The sequence below is a fragment of the Anthonomus grandis genome, chromosome 15 (assembly GCF_022605725.1).
Source record: "Anthonomus grandis grandis chromosome 15, icAntGran1.3, whole genome shotgun sequence".
In the NCBI taxonomy this organism is placed as follows: Eukaryota; Metazoa; Arthropoda; class Insecta; order Coleoptera; family Curculionidae; genus Anthonomus; species Anthonomus grandis.
In genome coordinates, this window is record NC_065560.1 from 1,380,268 (window position 1) to 1,400,896 (window position 20,629).

General features: G+C 31.6%; 2 protein-coding genes across 3 annotated transcripts; both read left to right on the forward strand.

Moving 5' to 3' along the window:
- Positions 1 to 219: 219 nt before the first annotated feature.
- LOC126745066 (39S ribosomal protein L34, mitochondrial) lies at positions 220 to 2,821 on the forward strand. Its single transcript, XM_050452757.1, has 2 exons — positions 220 to 390; positions 2,504 to 2,821. Exons 1-2 carry the CDS (start codon positions 344 to 346, stop codon positions 2,760 to 2,762), a joined length of 306 nt encoding a protein of 101 aa, XP_050308714.1. The 5' UTR covers positions 220 to 343; the 3' UTR covers positions 2,763 to 2,821.
- A 260-nt stretch (positions 2,822 to 3,081) lies between these two features.
- Positions 3,082 to 19,789, forward strand: LOC126745063 (serine protease gd-like). 2 transcript variants are annotated; one of them, XM_050452751.1, is made up of 9 exons: positions 3,082 to 3,247; positions 9,585 to 9,819; positions 9,877 to 10,033; positions 10,092 to 10,314; positions 10,368 to 10,555; positions 13,549 to 13,716; positions 13,769 to 13,978; positions 14,036 to 14,197; positions 19,434 to 19,789. In XM_050452751.1, exons 2-9 carry the CDS (start codon positions 9,607 to 9,609, stop codon positions 19,640 to 19,642), a joined length of 1,530 nt encoding a protein of 509 aa, XP_050308708.1. In that variant the 5' UTR covers positions 3,082 to 3,247; positions 9,585 to 9,606; the 3' UTR covers positions 19,643 to 19,789. The 2 variants fall into 2 exon arrangements, with proteins under 2 accessions (XP_050308708.1, XP_050308709.1); XM_050452752.1 differs by lacking the exon at positions 3,082 to 3,247 and adding an exon at positions 3,345 to 3,506.
- The last annotated feature ends 840 nt before the right edge of the window (positions 19,790 to 20,629 follow it).

Genomic DNA, 20,629 nt, shown 5'->3' on the forward strand with positions numbered 1-20,629 from the left:
ACGCGGCTGTCGAAAAAAAAGTGTGAAATGAGATAAAATTACTGTTTTTTAAAAGCTTATAAGGCATTTATATGGCAAGTTTAAAATAATTACTAAAAAAAGGGTCCAAGCCCTTACAGCTTTCGTTGTTCAAGCTAAAAATTGCGCTGTTGCCATATTTTCATTTTAGTCAGAAATTTTGATGAATGCCTCTGAGGAAGTTTACGTTTCCCGTAAAGACACTTTGACCGTGCAACCAGTCCCACAGGAAAAAAAGAGGTTATGTTATATGGTATATTCTGGTTGAAATTAGAGGAATAAGTCCTAATAACTGAAATTATAATTATTGGTAAAAGTTGCTACAATGGCTCTGGTAACTCGTTTTCTGCCCAGTGTCTTAAGCAACTCAAGGTAAGTTTTTCTGATGTAAATAGATGTGGCTGTAATCCACGTTTTAACATAGATATTAGGCCCAAAAGGTTAATTTCAAGTCAATAATTAAGTTAAAGTTTAACTAACTCTCTATAGTGCTTCTCCCTGAAAAACTGATCATTTCATTATATATCGAGAGACAGAGAAAGTTATTGTTGCTGAATCTGAATAGGTTTAACATCCTGAGGCAATAATAACCTCTTAATTGCTCTAGAACATTGGTGATAATAATGAGGCAGTTTGCTTAAGTTGTCTTACACTGTTCACCATTTACTTGTGAATCACTGTTTCAGTTAACCTAGGAAAGGTTATTCGAAACCAATGACTTTCTGAAACATTTACAGCTTAAGGTAAAAAGTTGAATATTTGAGTTTGTACCGCATCTCACCTCTCTAATATGCCTGGAATCATCTTGAAATGTTACTTTTCATATGTAATTGAACTTATTAAAGACTTAATTAATCAATTCATTGTGATCGTCAATGATTCCTGTGTGTCAGATGGGTTTTCATGCCAAAAAGTAGGTAAAAAGTCGATTACATATTGAAAACACTCTCCTGTGCCCTGGTCTAGGCTTTCTGTGTGCGTGGTCTCCTTTCTATGGGGTACATATCAAGGCTCTTCAACTAGTTGAACAGAAATTTTTAAAACAAATTGAATATCTTGGATAATTACAATGGTGCACATCACATCTGCCATAAGAGGAGGGACCTTATTACTTTTTACAATATCCTACATAGGAAATTTGATGCTTCAGAGCTACTCAAAAAATCGATATTCATCTTCCACTAAGTCTCTTTATCAATCACCTCGGCTCCCTACTGGAGTCTAAGTTTTTGCTCTTCACTGATGATTTGAAAATTTTTCGGCGGATTTCCTCCTCTCAGGATCAGTTGGTGCTTCAGAGAGATATAAACAGAGTGTTTTCCTGGTGTAAGTCGAATGAAATGTCATTGAATGTTAAGAAATGTGGGTTTATGAGGTTTACTCGTTTAAGGGTCTCCCCTCCTTGCCAATATGTTATTGATGGTATCCCCTTGAAGGAGCTTGACTCAGTCAAGGATTTGGGTGTCTTTCTGGACCCGAGTCTTACTTTCTCCCACCACTTCGAAAATACTGTAAATAGAGCTAATAAACTGCTTGGTTTTATCAAAAGATCTTGCAAAGACTTTACTAATGTGTCAGCATTGAAGACACTATATATTTGCCTGGTGAGATCTCTTCTCGAATTCTCCAATATTGTTTGGTCACCTCATTTTCTGATTCACATTGAGAGGCTTGAAAATATCCAGCACAAGTTTATCAGGTTTGCCAGATATACTCTTATGAAGTCAGGCCTGGATCTTACCTGTTCAGAGACCATGTCCTACCTGAGCATAAACTCCTTATCAAGTAGAAGGCAGTTCTTTGATGTTTGCTTTGCGTTTAAGGTTCTTAATGGTATTGTTAGAAGTCCGGAATGTCTGTGCCTTTTCTCTTTGCATGTATCTTCTTACACAACACGAGGTCAGGCGCTTCTCCACATTCCCTTTTGCAGAACATCCTATCTACTAAACAGTCCTATAAATAGAATAGCTTCTACAGTGAATAGATTTGCAAAAGATCTTGATTTTTTCAGTACATCTTTAAATAAATTTAAGTCGTCAGCTAGGGCAACTATCTTGGGATAGTGCCCTACTCCCACTCCTTGGATTATGTTTAGCACAGTATTGTTTATTAGTATTATAGTTTTTACTTAAGACTACTGTTAATTATTAATAAGTACTTGAAATGTTATATACGTTGATGAATAAATAAATAAAACAACTAGAGCCTCAATCCATTGTACTAACTATGGTCTTAATAAGTTCCTCACTAGAACAATTAGATTAGCAAACCTACGACATGATATAACAAATTTCTCGGTACAGTTTTAGTTAGCATAGGTTAGATAATATGATTAATGATTTTCTATATTTCTTTGTATTGCCTATATTATATGTATTACTTACTGTTGTGTATTTAAAAGTTGTAACTGGGCTTTCCCATTTATAAATAATTAATTGACTTGAGTTAAAAACAGTGGCACAGCTCTCATATTTTCCTTTTTCAGAATATTAAGCAATCTCTCCCAAAAATGCCTAAATTTCCATTCGTTAACGTCCACAGTGCAAAAAACAGAAGCCCAAGTAGCAAACCCGGGGGGTCTCTTCAACTTATCAGTAAGAACAGTGATAAGAGACCATTTCCCAAGACCGTCGGAGAAGAAAAGGGTTAAGAGGCACGGATTCCTGCATCGCATGAGCACCCCGGCAGGCCGCAGGATTTTAATGAATCGGATCTTGAAGGGCAGACACGTCTTGTCCCATTGAACTTCTCACTTTGATTGTTTTAGAATTATATTAGTATTAAAAGAGTAGTTATGGAGAAACTAGTGTGTTTTTTGAAAATCGTAAATCAAGTCAAACATTTAACTCCAATCAATAAAGTAACTCAATAACAAATTAATAGTTGGTAATTTTGGGGTCAGGCAAACAAAAGAAATGCCTAAGATTAACTTCTAAAATTCCTCCTTTGACCCTTCGTTATCTGCTTAAATATTTGACGAGAACAAACCCATTCAGGTAAAAGACTTAACTAATCGGAACCGAAGTATCGGCGCAAACACATTCCGAGTTTATTTATCATGTTTTGAAGTAAAAATGTAACCGATAGGTCAAGTCGCGTCGTCGCTACATCGGATTTTCCTAAAAACCGAAATATTTTAGAGTCGCTTCAGTCGATAAACGGGTTCGGATTAGTGCGGTCCAAAAAAGAAAAAATAGTACCAAGAAATTGCGTTTTCAAGGCAGTTAAGGTAAGGATGTGAAATTAAATTGCTCTTAATTATCGGTAAAAACTGGCATTTTAATAATAATTTAATGCATGCAAGTCCGCTTTGCAATGCAAATTATTATTGTTAATATTTTTTTTATTTAATAATGTATCGTGCTTGCGTTAACTCGCAAATATATATCCCAGAAGAACTGTTGCGGTTTTATTAAGGAATTATTTATTTAGTTTACAAATGGTCTTTGGTGTAGGTCGCAGTATTAAAAAGCGGAATTTTTATGAAGGTAATTTTATTAATATTAATAACTTCTTCGTATAAGAAAATTGAGCAATTAATTCCGTTGTATTTTAAGTGAGAAATTTAATTAATTAGTTTAACGCACCAGGATTCGTGTCATATACATTGATTCTGAAAAACCTAACTTCCTGGTCAAATATATATTTTCTCGAGAGTCTTGGTGGGATTGTAGGTTTGAGGGAGTTTGATTTAAGTCAGGGATGTACTAACTCAACTTAAAAATAAAAATACTTTTTAAGGTGAAAGTTCTATACAGGCCAATTTCTCTTCTTCCTATTATATCAAGAATTCTTGAAAAACTATCTGATCAGTTGGTGCAGTACTTTTAATGTGGCTTCAGGAAGAACAGGAATACAACACTGGGTATGCTTAAATATGATAGTTAATGTCATTTTTATGCTTTTGATGTGAAATACATTTCTGTGTTGTTACCTCATTAACGATTTTCTCACTTTTTATCCACCTTTTTACTGATCTATCTCTATAACTGGTAGTAACCTTCAAATTTCTCTGTCGTGTTTCTCGGAGAACAGGAGATGGTTTATATCGAACTGGAATGTTTAATATAGGAATATAATAACAAAAATTTCTTGGTATAATCATTGAACCCACAAGACATTGAATGGATAGTCTCAAAATTAAATAAAAACATAATATACCCTCTTGCAGATAATGTATCTAATAATAATGTAAGTAATATATGATTCAATAATTGAACGTTTTATTAAATGGAGTAAAGTCTTTACCTAAGTGTGGTCAACTTTATTCAAAAGAATTTTTTTTGCATATTATAGAAACTTGATTGCCTATAGTACTCATACACTATATAAAGACATATACAGTATTATGCATAAATATAGCAACAAGCGATGTTTTCAAAAATATTTGTTCCATATTATTTCTTTACTTTTAAGTACACGCCTCTGTATTATTTATAAATATACCGAGATATCATAAGAATGCCAATGCAGAGTAAGGAACTTCATGTTTGTTTATTTAGACAATGTGCGTAAATATAGCAACATTCTTGTTTCGCATTTATTTTATCAGTTAAATATCGATTTACCTGCTGTAAAGTTGTTATTTTTGAATCTCAGAATTAACTTAAAATGGGTCGCTCAAAAACCGTCTCTGGTGATGTAAGAAAAATTATTGTGGAGCATTACGAAAATGGTGTTAGGCAAAGTGACATTGCAAGAAGCTTACGGCTTCACAGGTCAATCGTATCCAGAGTGGTAGAGTGGTCCTGGTAGACCCAGAAAAACAAATTTGAGGATGGATAGGCAGCTGCTACGAATTTCCAAAGAAAATCCTTTTTTGTCTTCTTCCCAAATTTTGGCAAAATTAAAAGAGGGTGGAGAAGTAAACCTCAGTTCCAGTACCCTAAAGAGAAGATTACTTGATGCCAACTTACCTGCTTGTCGCCCCGCCAAAAAACCGTTATACTCTCAAAGAAGAACGTCAAGGCTCGTTTTCACTTTGCCCAATCTTATGTCCACTGGTCTGTAGCTGATTAGAAGAAAGTCGTATTTAGTGATGAATCTAAATATAATTTATTCAGGACTGATGTACGTCAGACGCCCTAGTGAACAAAGATTAAACAAAAAGTACATTTGCCCCACAGTTAAACATGGAGGGGGAAATATTCTTGTATGAGAATATTTCTCGGCTCGTGGCATGGGACCCATAGTAAGAATAGTGGGCAGAATGGATCGTTTCATGTACAAAGACATTCTGCAAACACATTTAGTGCCATATATGGATAAAGTCATGCCAGCAACAGCCATATTTCAGCATGACAACGATCCGAAACATGCTTCTCAATTTGTTAAGAGATGGCTATCCGATAAGAAAATAAATGTAATGGACTGGCCATCTCAATCGCCAGACCTAAACCCTATAGAGAATTTATGGCATTACGTTGACACCAAAATCAGGTCTAATATAAATATTCTCTTTGAAATAGTGGAAAAGGCTTGGAAAGAAGTGAACAATGACTATATTATGAAATTAATTGGGTCCATGCCAAGACGATGTGCAGATATTATAAAGGAAAAGGGATACTACACGAAATATTGCATTGATTTTAATTTAGTTGAATTATATTTTTTTTAGAATCAAAACTATTTTTTGTTGCTATATTTTTAAATAATATGGTAATTTGGTGTTTTATTTATTATGATACAAAAAACATGATATTATGAAAATATAAACAGGCTCTAACTATTCTTGTAAATAATATATAAACCTTATTTATAAAATAGATACTAAAGGATATATAATAGGTAAGTTCAATGTTGCTATCTTTTTGCACAATACTGTATCTAGTTTTTAAACTCGATTAATACACCTCAAATGTTTAATAAAATTCTTCTGAAAAAATCACTGTTTTTCGTCCATATAATCCATTCTAATAACACTGTTTTTATACTAAATATTTGTATATAAAATTATATTAAATTTAAATAAACGGTTTTGATGGATTAAATATTTAATATATATTTTGTGCAAAAACATTGTTTTTTATTAACACAACCCTTGCCCCCCCCCACCCACCCCAAACTTTTGTCCAGTAAGAAATTCTTTTGAAAAATCACCGTTTTTCGTCCATAATATCCAATCTAATGGCACTGTTTTTGTATTAAATATTTATTAATGTACATAAATATAGTTATATCAAATTTAAATAAACAAACTGTGTTATTGTATTAGATATTATATAACGACAAAACCAACATTATTTATGGGTATCATTTTGGAAAACAATGATTTTTGAAAAGAATTGCATTGATTTTAATTTAGTTGGGTTATATTTTTTTTAGAATCAAAACTATTTTTTGTTGCTATATTTTTAAATAATATGGTAATTTGGTGTTTTATTTATTATGATACAAAAAATATGATATTATGAAAATATAAACGGGCTCTAACTATTCTTGTAAATAATATATAAGCCTTACTTATAAAATAGATACTAAAAGATATATAACAGGAAAGTTCAATGTTGCTATCTTGTTGCACAATACTGTATGTGTGTTTGCAATTAAGTAATTTGAATTATTTTTTTTTTACTTAACTCGTTCATATAAATTAGTTATTTTAGTAATTAGATAACAAAACTATAGTGTGACATATATGGTACTTTTGTGATTTTGACATGAATAATAATGATATTTGAATATATATGTCAAAAAATCTGAAAGGCTTTACACAAATCACTGATTTTTGTTTCCTATGAAATCTGATGAATTTATTCACTATAAATCCAACAATTATTGCAAATACAGTGCTATACTGGGATAACCTAATCTAATTAATGTTATATAAAAACCTTTAACCTCTTCTGATCCATCTTTTGTAATGCTTTTTTCAATTAAGATAAATTATCATAGTAAATATTATTATCTTTACTATGAAATGCCTTTATACCTCCAAGGCACAGATGATGGTTGAATAAACGTTTATTTTTGTTTTTATCAGATGTACATTTTTGGTTGAATTTCAACTATAAATAACGAATAAAATGTCCGCGTGATATACATTGAGGAATTTAATATTAGGTTACAATATTACATGTTAATAATGTATAATTGTTATTTCCTAAAAGTTAAACATTTATGAGGTTTTTTTTAATAATTTTAGTAACAATGCATTTTTTCTCAGGAAATTTTTTTCTGCAAAAAAACAGTTTTTCAATAATCCTACCCTTAGCCCCCCACCCACCCCACACAACTTACCAGTAAGAGATTGTATTCAAAAATCATTGTTTTCCAAAATAATACCCAAGAATAACAGCTGGTTTTGTCATTAATATCTAATCTAATAACACAGTTTGTTTATTTAAATTTCATATAATTTTATATATGTATATTAATAAATATTTAAAATAAAAACAGTTCTATTAGATTAGATATTATGAACGAAAAACGGTGATTTTTCAAAAGAATTTCTTACTGGGCAAATGTTTAGGGTGGGTGGGGGGTGCAAGGGTGTTTGTTGATAAAAAACAATGTTTTTGCAGAAAATATATATTCAATATTTAATTTAATAAGACAGTTTATTTAAATTTTATATAATTTTATATGTAAATATTTAATATAAAAACAGCGTTATTTGGTTGAATAATATGGACGAAAAACAGTGATTTTTCAGAAGAATTTTATCAAATAAGTATTTGACGTGTAATAATCGAATTTAGAGACTAGATATGTATCTAATTTTTTTAAATGCCGAAATGTTCTCCCTTTTGTGAGTTTGGATTATAATACATAGACTAAAATTTCCGTTTTTCTAAATGTTATAATTTAGGCAAACAATTTAGAGAGTACATAACGGTTGACTCTGAGACGTATTACACTTTAGTTTACATTTTATAATTAAAGCACCAACTCTGAACGTTAAAAAACGTACTGCCATTCCGCCATTGAGACACCTACATAGACAATTTTCTTGGAATATCATTATCTATTATATTACTATCTAAAAGTATAGTATTATAAATTAGTATATTATAAAAATACATAGGAATGAAATTCAAACTCAATGGCTCTCATCGGTCCATGTTCAACAATATTCCCTTTAACTCAGAAAATCTTAGATACAGAAATACGTTCTTATATATGAAACAATTGGACAACCTTTATAAGAATATTCCTGTTATATCATGGAAATTTCAAATTCAGTTCACTAAATCAGAATCATGTATTTATCCTCAATTTCAATCTCTATATTAGATCCATCAGTTAAGCCAGTATAGATCATTTATACTGGCCTCTCTGTATCAGTTGATACCAAAGATGGTTCTGGATTCTACGCAAGGGTTTCAGATCAGCAGATATTGGACATCATTTTAATTGGGACTCATTAAAAAAATTTAATGTTTTTTTATCGATAAATTATACGTATTCATTTATATTTAAACTCTAAATATAAAACAAAAATCAAATACAAATTGAAATATATACATACATACATACATAGAAAGGTTTTAAATCTGGACCTGTATAGCTGTAGATCTTGTTGAAATATTAGTCCAGTAAGGATTTTTAAGTGGATTACTATATTACATGTGTTGCAAAGTCCTACTTTATTAAAAGAAAAGATTTTTGAAACATTTTGTTGTTGAGAATTGATTTTATAGATATGTACGTTAGTGTTTATTGTGTTCTAAAAAAAGTATTGATGCTTGTAAATTTTGGTACATTAGTACAAGTGTACTTGAAAAAAAAAATTTACTAAAACTAATTTTTAATAATGACAGGCTGTACCCTACTGAAAATTTCTATAACAAATAAAAATTTTTTTCAGTGCAATTAACAACATGTTAATTGCACTGAAATCTTTAGGTCGGATGATAGATCCTCTTCTACTAGTTATCGTCGCATTTGCAAATTCAGTGCAACTTCCAAGGCTTTTGAAAGTTTGGCCTGCGACTTTCTGTCCCCACTGTGTTGGATTTAATACTGTTGCAACAACAATTTCGATTTAGATCTATATAGAGTTAAAAACCTGCTTACTCACACGAACTTCACATTGAAGAAGAGCTTAGAACATTGAAAGGCCTTTCAATCTTCTAAAAAGAAGAGCCTTCAGGTGGTTACAATATACACCGACTTCTCCAAGGCATTTGATACATGTTGCTTCATGTAATAGACTTAAGCTGTTTGGGATTAATAGAATTTTATTGACTTGACTTATTATTCAAATTGGCGGTTTTTTGTCTAGGGTAATTTGGGTCCTATATGAGGTTCCTCAGAGCTCACTTTCAGTGTCTTCATAAATGATTGTTTCAAATCAATTAAGGACTGTGGACAATTACAATATAATCTATAGTGGACTTGTGAAGAAATAAATCAATCATTGAATCGTCTAAACTATGAGCGTTAACTGCACTAGATGTTGGATAGAGATGTTGACAAAGGCTCTGTTGTAAGAGACCTTGGTGTTGCACTGGATGAAAAACTTGAAAGAATTGCCTGCTATGGATTGAATTGCATGTTCTGCCTATTATTTATTTGCTTAGCAAAAACTGTCCCTAATTAATAATTTTTTTTTTAATTTTTAGGTCCCATTTCTTAACCCCAAAAATGCTAATCAACTTAATCATAGTACATGCCTTAATAATCAGCATAGTTCATGGCGAACTACTATCCCCATGTCCAGATATCTTTAGATATGAACAAGCCAAGGATCCAGATATTTTGGACAGATGGTATGGGGTGATCACCGTAAGCACGGACGACGACTTGGAGGGTATATATCTGAAAATCACTTTAGATAAAAGGGCTGATTTATTGGGGGTAATAACAAAACATTCAAGAGGTTTATTTATAATTCTAACCAAGTATTTATGCTAGAATTGGTTCGCTGAAGCCCAGTCGGAAGACAACGTTCAGTTCTCCATAAAAAACCCAAAATATAAGCTGGAAGCGGGCCCCCCTATTCTAGTCAGGTTTTTTGTGAAATACAACCCGTACAGTTCAGTTCCTGTAGTTAAGAGAATTTTACTTAATGGTAATCAGTTATGTCCTGCAAAAAAACATTTTTTTTTATGAGAATATTCTTTTTAAAGGTAAAACGATATGTCCCAGCAATCGGGAGAAACCCACCGAACCAACCCTGCACATAAGCGAGGTACTGCCACCAAAAAAAGTTGAACCTAGTTATGACAATGAGTACCACTCTTCAAACGAAACCACTACTAGTAGTAACAAAAGACCTGCAGTTAATCGTCCCAATAGCACCACGAGACGACCATCGGTCCAACCGACTGCGGAACCTTCCAGCTTCAATAGGTCCGCGATATTCAATTAAATAAAGGTGGTGATCTAAGGTTCAGATATTTTAGGCCCCTTAGTGTATTGCAACCGAACGGTTTTGACGACGGCGAGTTTTTCCATGGAGATTTTCAATTTCCCACCAAGCGGACCACATCCAGACCGCTCAATAACGTGCAACGGACACCAGTCGAGTGCGGTACCATCAGCATTCAAAGGGCCACACCCTTGATTAGTCACGGAGAAAACACGGTACCAGGTAAGAAAAAAAACACGTTATAGTATTGATGGTTGGTTCTAGTATTGATATAAAGGAAATCAAACTGTCTACAATCAAACGTTCAATAATTGCCTTGAATTTGGTGTCACTTTTTTTTATTAGCAATTGATGATCCAGACCTTTCCTCATTTCCTGAATAAATGACAAATGACTCAGAAGTCACCACCTAATTTAACAGCATTCTTATTGAAGTTCAATATAGTTGACCCTATCAAAAGCCTTTGAAGAATCAGCGTATGTAGTCTCTACTGATTAAATTGACTGATGGCCAAGTTTGGTCCATTATCTACCACTTTGAATGTGAAAAATATGCCTCATAACCCCATAGAGTTATGGAGGAGTTTCATCAATAGATTGAAAAATCTTGATACTATCAAAGGCTTCATAAAGATCCAAATATTATGAAAACTCCTTTACCGATTTGATTGATTTTAGTTTCATATGAAAACGGATGAGTTTCTTGATGAAAAAAGTCCTTACAAGTTTCTTGTAACTACAACTGTTTGGGAGTTAAAGAAGAGTTTTTTTAGCAAAGTGAAAAAATCTTGATACTGTCAAAGGCTTTACAAAAATCCAAATATTTTAAAAACTCTTGAACTAATTCGACTAATTTTAGTTTTGTATTAAAGCTGATGAGTTTTTGATAAAAAAAAGTCTTTACAAGTTTTGTGATAAATACCACCGTTTTGGAGTTATTAAGGAGTCTTTTAACCTATTGAAAAAAACTTGATACGATCAAAGGCTTCACGAAAATCCAAATATTAGGAAAACTCCTTTACCGATTTAATTAATTTTAATTTCTTATGAAAACTGATGAGTTTCTCCATGAAAAACGTCCTTACAAGTTTCTTGTAACTACAACTGTTTGGGAGTTAAAGAGGAGTTTTTTTAGCAAAGTGAAAATATCTTGATACAATCAAAGGCTTTACAAAAATCTAAATATTTTAAAAACTCTTGAACTGATTGGACTAATTTTAGTTTCGTATTAAAACTGATGAGTTTCTTGATAAAAAAGGCAGTTAGAAGTTTTTTGGTAAATACCACCATTTTGGAGTTATTAAGAGGTTTATCAATGGGTTCAAAAAATCTTGATACTATCAAAGGCTTTACAGATATCCAAATATTTCGAAAACTCCTGTACTGATTTTATTGACTTTGACTTCTAATGACACTTGGTAAGTTTCTTTACCAAAAATCTCATTTCAAGTTTCTTTGTAACTACAATAATTTTAAAGCTATTGAAGAATCTTTCAACATATTGGAAAAATCTTGATTCTATCAAAGGCTTCACGAAAATCCAAATATTATGAAAACTCCCTTACCGATTTAATTGATTTTAGTTTTATAAGAAAACAGATAAGTTTCTTTATCAAAAATGTCCCTACAAGTTTTCTTGTACATACAATCGTTTTGAAGTTATTGAGAGGTTTTTCAAGGAATTCAAAAAATCTTGATACTATCAAAGGCTTTAGAAAAATCCAAATATTTTGAAAACTCTTGAACTAATTCGACTAATATTAGTTTCGTATTAAAACTGATGAGTTTCTTGATAAAAAAGGCAGTTAGAAGTTTTTTGGTAAATACCACCATTTTGGAGTTATTAAGAGGTTTATCAATGGGTTCAAAAAATCTTGATACTATCAAAGGCTTTACAGATATCCAAATATTTCGAAAACTCCTGTACTAATTTTTTTGACTTTGACTTCTAATGACACTTGGTAAGTTTCTTTACCAAAAATCTCATTTCAAGTTTCTTTGTAACTACAATAATTTTAAAGCTATTGAAGAATCTTTCAACATATTGGAAAAATCTTGATTCTATCAAAGGCTTCACGAAAATCCAAATATTATGAAAACTCCCTTACCGATTTAATTGATTTTAGTTTTATAAGAAAACAGATAAGTTTCTTTATCAAAAATGTCCCTACAAGTTTTCTTGTACATACAATCGTTTTGAAGTTATTGAGAGGTTTTTCAAGGAATTCAAAAAATCTTGATACTATCAAAGGCTTTAGAAAAATCTAAATATTTTGATAACTCTTGAACTGATTGAACTAATTTTAGTTTCGTATTAAAACTGATGAGTTTCTTGATAAAAAAGGCAGTTACAAGTTTTTTGGTAAATACCACCATTTTGGAGTTATTAAGAAGTTTATCAATGGGTTCAAAAAATCTTGATACTATCAAAGGCTTTACAGATATCCAAATATTTCGAAAACTCCTGTACTGATTTTTTTGACTTTGACTTCTAATGACACTTGGTAAGTTTCTTTACCAAAAATCTCATTTAAAGTTTCTTTGTAACTACAATAATTTTAAAGCTATTGAAGAATCTTTCAACATATTGGAAAAATCTTGATTCTATCAAAGGCTTCACGAAAATCCAAATATTATGAAAACTCCCTTACCGATTTAATTGATTTTAGTTTTATAAGAAAACAGATAAGTTTCTTTATCAAAAATGTCCCTACAAGTTTTCTTGTACATACAATCGTTTTGAAGTTATTGAGAGGTTTTTCAAGGAATTCAAAAAATCTTGATACTATCAAAGGCTTTACAAAAATCTAAATATTTTGAAAACTCTTGAACTGATTTCACTAATTTTAGTTTCGTATTAAACCTGATAAGTTTCTTAATAAAAAAGGCACTTACAAGTTTTTTGATAAATACCACCATTTTGGAGTTATTAAGAAGTATATCAATGGGTTCAAAAAATCTTGATACTATCAAAGGCTTTACAGATAACCAAATATTTCGAAAACTTCTGTACTCATTTAATTAATTTTAGTTTTATAGGAAAACTGACAAGTTTCTTTAGTCCTTACAAGTTCTCTTCTAAATACCACTGCATCCCCAGGTTTTTTCCTTCAATTATCTCTATGTAATAGTTCATTTGCTGCACTAATTTCTCCAGAATCCCGATTATCACTATAGTGTTCATATTCTGATCCAACATTCTTCTTTTCTCGTAGGACAATGGCCGTGGCACACCGCCCTTTACTTAGAAAACAACAAAGACACCGAATACATCTGCGGTGGTACCCTGGTCAGTGACAAGCACGTTATTACCGCGGCCCATTGTGTTACAAAGACCAGGACCAACGTTCCTGTCCAACCAAACAGACTGATCATGTACTTCGGTGAGATTCTTGCTAAGAAACGTTCTTTTGAGTGTCATTTGAATTATTGCAGGCAAATATAACCGGTTAAGCTTCGGAGCAGATGTACAGGAGAGAAACGTGGAATCGATCAAAGTGCATCCCTCCTTTAACGCTTCAGTGTATTACAACGATATAGCGGTGGTTACTTTAGCATCCCCAGTGGAGTTTACTAACTTCGTTAGGCCTTGCTGTTTATGGGATGATAAGGATGTTAATATTGAAAACCTTGTAGGCAAAAGAGGTACTGTATGATGATGCCTCAAATAATGAGGTTAAATATCGGTGTATTTGTTTATAGGTTTGGTTGTGGGATGGGGTTTCGACCAAACTGGGCAATTATCGAAGAATCTGATGCAATCCGAGCTGCCGATCGTATCCACGAAAACTTGCCTGTTTTCGAACCGGAATTTCTTTTCGCAGTTCACTTCCGACAAGAATTTCTGTGCGGGATTTAGAAATGGTAATTATCTATAGTAACACTTTCAAAATATCATTTTGATACACATAAAAGAAGCATTCGATTATTCGATCTAGTTTATTGCTGCCTTCATAATTATTTCCCAACTTTTGAATAATTTGAATAACTGAAATTGTAACTGACGAAGGAGCTACAAGTATTGGATTTAGAGATCAAGTAGATATTACCAATATTATAGTATTGATCATTGTCAATCAAATAAAATTTATTTCATGATTCTAACTTAAATAGGTTAAGAGTTATTAGCTAAAACCTCTGAAGTTGACGCAGTAAAGGTGTGCTGACGTAGAGAAAATTTTAAATGGCTATAGCTTTTGAACTATTTATTAAATAAAAATATAAATTTCTGATATTGGTTGATATGTGACTATTATTTAATTTTATTTATGTCGACCAGAACTGAAAATCCAATAAAAAAGAAGATATTTACGATTTTCGAGGCTTGGCTTCTTTAAAGGGAGCACTTTGTCTATTAGACGAAATATCTTTAAAAGTATTGGATTTAGAGATCAAGTAGATATTACCAATATTATAGTATTAATCATTGTCAATCAAATAAAGTTTATTTCATGATTCTAACTTAAGTAGATCGAGACTTATGAGTCTAGGACTCCGAGGTTGACACAGCAAAGGGGTGCTGACGTAGAGCAAATTTCAAATGATCATAACTGCTGAACTATTAATGCAATATAAATAAAAATTATTAATCTTAGTACATAATTAGCTGCTATTCAAGTTTGTTTATGTTCATCGTAACTGAAAATCCAATAAAAACGAATATATTTAAGATTTTTGACGCTTGGCTTCTTTAAAAGGAGCACTTTGTCTATTAGACGAAATATCTTTAAAAGTATTGGATTTAGAGATTAAGTAGATATCATCAATATTATAGTATTGATCATTGTCAATCAAATAAAGTTCATTTCATGATTCTAACTTAAGTAGATCGAGAGTTATGAGTCTAGGACTCCGAGGTTGACACAGCAAAGGGGTGCTGTCGTAGAGCAAATTTCAAATGATCATAACTGCTGAACTATTAATGCAATATAAATAAAAATTATTAATCTTAGTACATAATTAGCTGCTATTCAAGTTTGTTTATGTTCATCGTAACTGAAAATCCAATAAAAACGAATATATTTAAGATTTTTGAGGCTTGGCTTCTTTAAAGGGAGCACTTTGTCTATTAGACGAAATATCTTTAAAAGTATTGGATTTAGAGATTAAGTAGATATCATCAATATTATAGTATTGATCATTGTCAATCAAATAAAGTTTATTTCATGATTCTAACTTAAGTAGATCGAGAGTTATGAGTCTAGGACTCCGAGGTTGACACAGCAAAGGGGTGCTGTCGTAGAGCAAATTTCAAATGATCATAAATGCTAAACTATTAATGCAATATAAATAGAAATTATTAATCTTAGTACATAATTAGCTGCTGTTCAAGTTTGTTTATGTAGATCATAACTGAAAATCCAATAAAAACGAATATATTTAAGATTTTTGAGGCTTGGCTTCTTTAAAGGGAGCACTTTGTCTATTAGACGAAATATCTTTAAAAGTATTGGATTTAGAGATTAAGTAGATATCATCAATATTATAGTATTGATCATTGTCAATCAAATAAAGTTTATTTCATGATTCTAACTTAAGTAGATCGAGAGTTATGAGTCTAGGACTCCGAGGTTGACACAGCAAAGGGGTGCTGTCGTAGAGCAAATTTCAAATGATCATAACTGCTGAACTATTAATGCAATATAAATAGAAATTATTAATCTTAGTACATAATTAGCTGCTGTTCAAGTTTGTTTATGTGGATCATAAATGAAAATCCAATAATTCAATAATTTTCGAGGCTTGGCTTCTTTAAAGGGAGCACTTTGTCTATTAGACGAAATATCTTTAAAAGTATTGGATTTAGAGATCAAGTAGATATTACCAATATTATAGTATTAATCATTGTCAATCAAATAAAGTTTATTTCATGATTCTAACTTAAGTAGATCGAGAGTTATGAGTCTAGGACTCCGAGGTTGACACAGCAAAGGGGTGCTGTCGTAGAGCAAATTTCAAATGATCATAACTGCTGAACTATTAATGCAATATAAATAAAAATTATTAATCTTAGTACATAATTAGCTGCTATTCAAGTTTGTTTATGTTCATCGTAACTGAAAATCCAATAAAAACGAATATATTTAAGATTTTTGACGCTTGGCTTCTTTAAAAGGAGCACTTTGTCTATTAGACGAAATATCTTTAAAAGTATTGGATTTAGAGATTAAGTAGATATCATCAATATTATAGTATTAATCATTGTCAATCAAATAAAGTTTATTTCATGATTCTAACTTAAGTAGATCGAGAGTTATGAGTCTAGGACTCCGAGGTTGACACAGCAAAGGGGTGCTGTCGTAGAGCAAATTTCAAATGATCATAACTGCTGAACTATTAATGCAATATAAATAAAAATTATTAATCTTAGTACATAATTAGCTGCTATTCAAGTTTGTTTATGTTCATCGTAACTGAAAATCCAATAAAAACGAATATATTTAAGATTTTTGACGCTTGGCTTCTTTAAAAGGAGCACTTTGTCTATTAGACGAAATATCTTTAAAAGTATTGGATTTAGAGATTAAGTAGATATCATCAATATTATAGTATTGATCATTGTCAATCAAATAAAGTTCATTTCATGATTCTAACTTAAGTAGATCGAGAGTTATGAGTCTAGGATTCCGAGGTTGACACAGCAAAGGGGTGCTGTCGTAGAGCAAATTTCAAATGATCATAACTGCTGAACTATTAATGCAATATAAATAAAAATTATTAATCTTAGTACATAATTAGCTGCTATTCAAGTTTGTTTATGTTCATCGTAACTGAAAATCCAATAAAAACGAATATATTTAAGATTTTTGAGGCTTGGCTTCTTTAAAGGGCGCACTTTGTCTATTAGACAAAATATCTTTAAAAGTATTGAATTTAGAGATTAAGTAGATATTACCAATATTATAGTCTCGATCATTGTCAATCAAATAAAATTTATTTCATGATTCTAACTTAAATAGGTTAAGAGTTATTAGCTAAAACCTCTGAAGTTGACGCAGTAAAGGTGTGCTAACGTAGAGAAAACTTTAAATGGCTATAGCTTTTGAACTATTTATTAAACAAAAATATAAATTTCTGATATTGGTTGATATGTTACTATTATTTAATTTTATTTATGTCGACCAGAACTGAAAATCCAATAAAAAAGAAGATATTTACGATTTTCGAGGCTTGGCTTCTTTAAAGGGAGCACTTTGTCTATTAGACGAAATATCTTTAAAGGTATTGGATTTAGAGATTAAGTAGATATTATCAATATTATAGTATTAATCATTGTCAATCAAATAAAGTTTATTTCATGATTCTAACTTAAGTAGATCGAGAGTTATGAGTCTAGGACTCCGAGGTTGACACAGCAAAGGGGTGCTGACGTAGAGCAAATTTTAAATGATCATAAATGCTGAACTATTAATGCAATATAAATAAAAATTATTAATCTTAGTACATAATTAGCTGCTGTTCAAGTTTGTTTCTGTAGATCATAACTAAAAATCCAATAAAAACGAATATATTTAAGATTTTTGAGGCTTGGCTTCTTTAAAAGGAGCACTTTGTCTATTAGACGAAAAATCTTTAAAAGTATTGGATTTAGAGATCAAGTAGATATTACCAATATTATAGTATTAATCATTGTCAATCAAATAAAGTTTATTTCATGATTCTAACTTAAGTAGATCGAGAGTTATGAGTCTAGGATTCCGAGGTTGACACAGCAAAGGGGTGCTGTCGTAGAGCAAATTTCAAATGATCATAACTGCTGAACTATTAATGCAATATAAATAAAAATTATTAATCTTAGTACATAATTAGCTGCTATTCAAGTTTGTTTATGTTCATCGTAACTGAAAATCCAACAAAAACGAATATATTTAAGATTTTTGAGGCTTGGCTTCTTTAAAGGGAGCACTTTGTCTATTAGACAAAATATCTTTAAAAGTATTGGATTTAGAGATCAAGTAGATATTACCAATATTATAGTATTAATCATTGTCAATCAAATAAAGTTTATTTCATGATTCTAACTTAAGTAGATCGAGAGTTATGAGTCTAGGACTCCGAGGTTGACACAGCAAAGGGGTGCTGTCGTAGAGCAAATTTCAAATGATCATAACTGCTGAACTATTAATGCAATATAAATAAAAATTATTAATCTTAGTACATAATTAGCTGCTATTCAAGTTTGTTTATGTTCATCGTAACTGAAAATCCAATAAAAACGAATATATTTAAGATTTTTGAGGCTTGGCTTCTTTAAAGGGAGCACTTTGTCTATTAGACGAAATATCTTTAAAAGTATTGGATTTAGAGATTAAGTAGATATTATCAATATTATAGTATTGATCACTGTCAATCAAATAAAGTATATTTCATGATTCTAACTTAAGTAGATCGAGAGTTATGAGTCTAGGACTCCGAGGTTGACGCAAGAAAGGTGTGCTGACGTGACAGAGAAAATTTGTACTGACATAGAGATTTTCAAGATATAAACTCCATAAAACTCCTTTAATATAATATGGTCACCACATTATAACCTTACATAAATCATTGAACAAGTCCAGGACAAGTTTTTGAGCTACTTCTACAGATCGTCGTCTTCTATGACGTTCTCCATTTTAATAATTCATCACCCGATCTACTCTACAGATTTAGATTTCACGTTCGTGGTAGTTTGACCAGACAAGTACCTCTGACAAAACAAATTATGGATGCAGTTCATTTATTACGTTACTCAGCTCAACTAGATCGCTTTGTAGACATAAAACAGTTAAAAAACCGTGTGATATAGAGTTCCTATTTCATTGAGTCTTATGAGTGTCTTGAACAGTGAATTAAAATCTAACTTTTACACTCCTTGTGCCACTATTTATTTTTATCTTATTGTTATATATTTGACTTGCTGTCTTCGAGACCTTTATGCAAACCTATGCTTGACCAAAAACTTCCTGACTTAATAATAGGGTGTTGGTGCATCCTGTAGATGTTAATAACTCGACTGTTCCTGATGATTGTTAAGAGAAACATTCCATTAGTCTGATAATAAAGGTGGAAACGTTGCTACGCATGTTCCATTATTTTTATTAATTCCTAACTTTTCTTTCAGAAACAGCCGTGTGTAACGGAGATTCGGGCGGGGGTATGACTTTCCCCAAACCAACCCAAGGTGGAACAAACGTCGTTTGGCAACTAAGGGGTGTAATTTCCTTGGGGGTGGCAAGACAAAGCGGGGGAGTGTGCGACCCGAAAGAATACTCCCTTTTGACCGATGTCGCCCAGTATTTACGGTGGATTAAGGACATTATGAGAGAATAGAAATGTGGTGTTAAAAATAAGACTGTTAAATAAACCAATCGAACGTTTCTTTTTTGGTGAGAATGATTTAATATAGTTTGTCTAGATTTTTAGGTGATGTTTGTAATAATCGACAGTCGTGTGTGCTCAATGAAAAATTACACTTTTGCAATTGCATTTTTATTTTAAAGCATTCTGTTCAGAATCCGCAGTTATTTGAGGAAAACCTCGTTACCACCGATGTATCAGGAACCATTCTATATATTTTATTACGCACTCCTACTTTTCCAATTACGGACCTCTAGTTATTTTAATAGGTACTACTACTTATAAATTTTCGACTCGTTGGACTGCAAACTGAGGGAATTTTTCTTGAAAATTTATCAATGTAATATAATAGGAATCATGGAAACATGCTCAAACAGTCCTAGCTCAGGACAATTCGCACAAAACATTCCTCTTTATTACCAGTCAACAACACTTATTTACTCGGGGTTTTTAAGTATATGGGTCAAACATCTGCTTCTTTCTTATTCATCAGGCATTTTACTGGGATGTGAGGTTTGAAAATGTATTAAAGTCAGAACGTTAACCTTTAACGACAAGGTAGAAGTTCGATGGTTTAATTGTCTCATTTGATGCAAATCTTGTATATAGATATGCCTTATCTGTTGTTCCTTTGAACATGTTGTTTCCACTAGTAGTAAGAAGGTTTGTCTGGAAAAAAATAACGTAAAGGCAGTTGAAAGTTCATATTTGACTGCCTGGAATTAAATGAGAAATGCCTTCAAATGCCTGGACTAAAAGGACAAATCTTTTCCAGGCAATTGAAGATCCATCAGCTTTGACTAAATGGAATAAAAAAAAATCGATTCCAGGCAGTTGGAGATCACATTTTAACGGTCTGAAAATAAAGAAATTCTTTAATTAGGTCGAAAAAAATGCCTTCAATAGCCTGAAAAAGACATTTCATTTCCAGTAAATACTCTACATTCTCTTTTATTACTA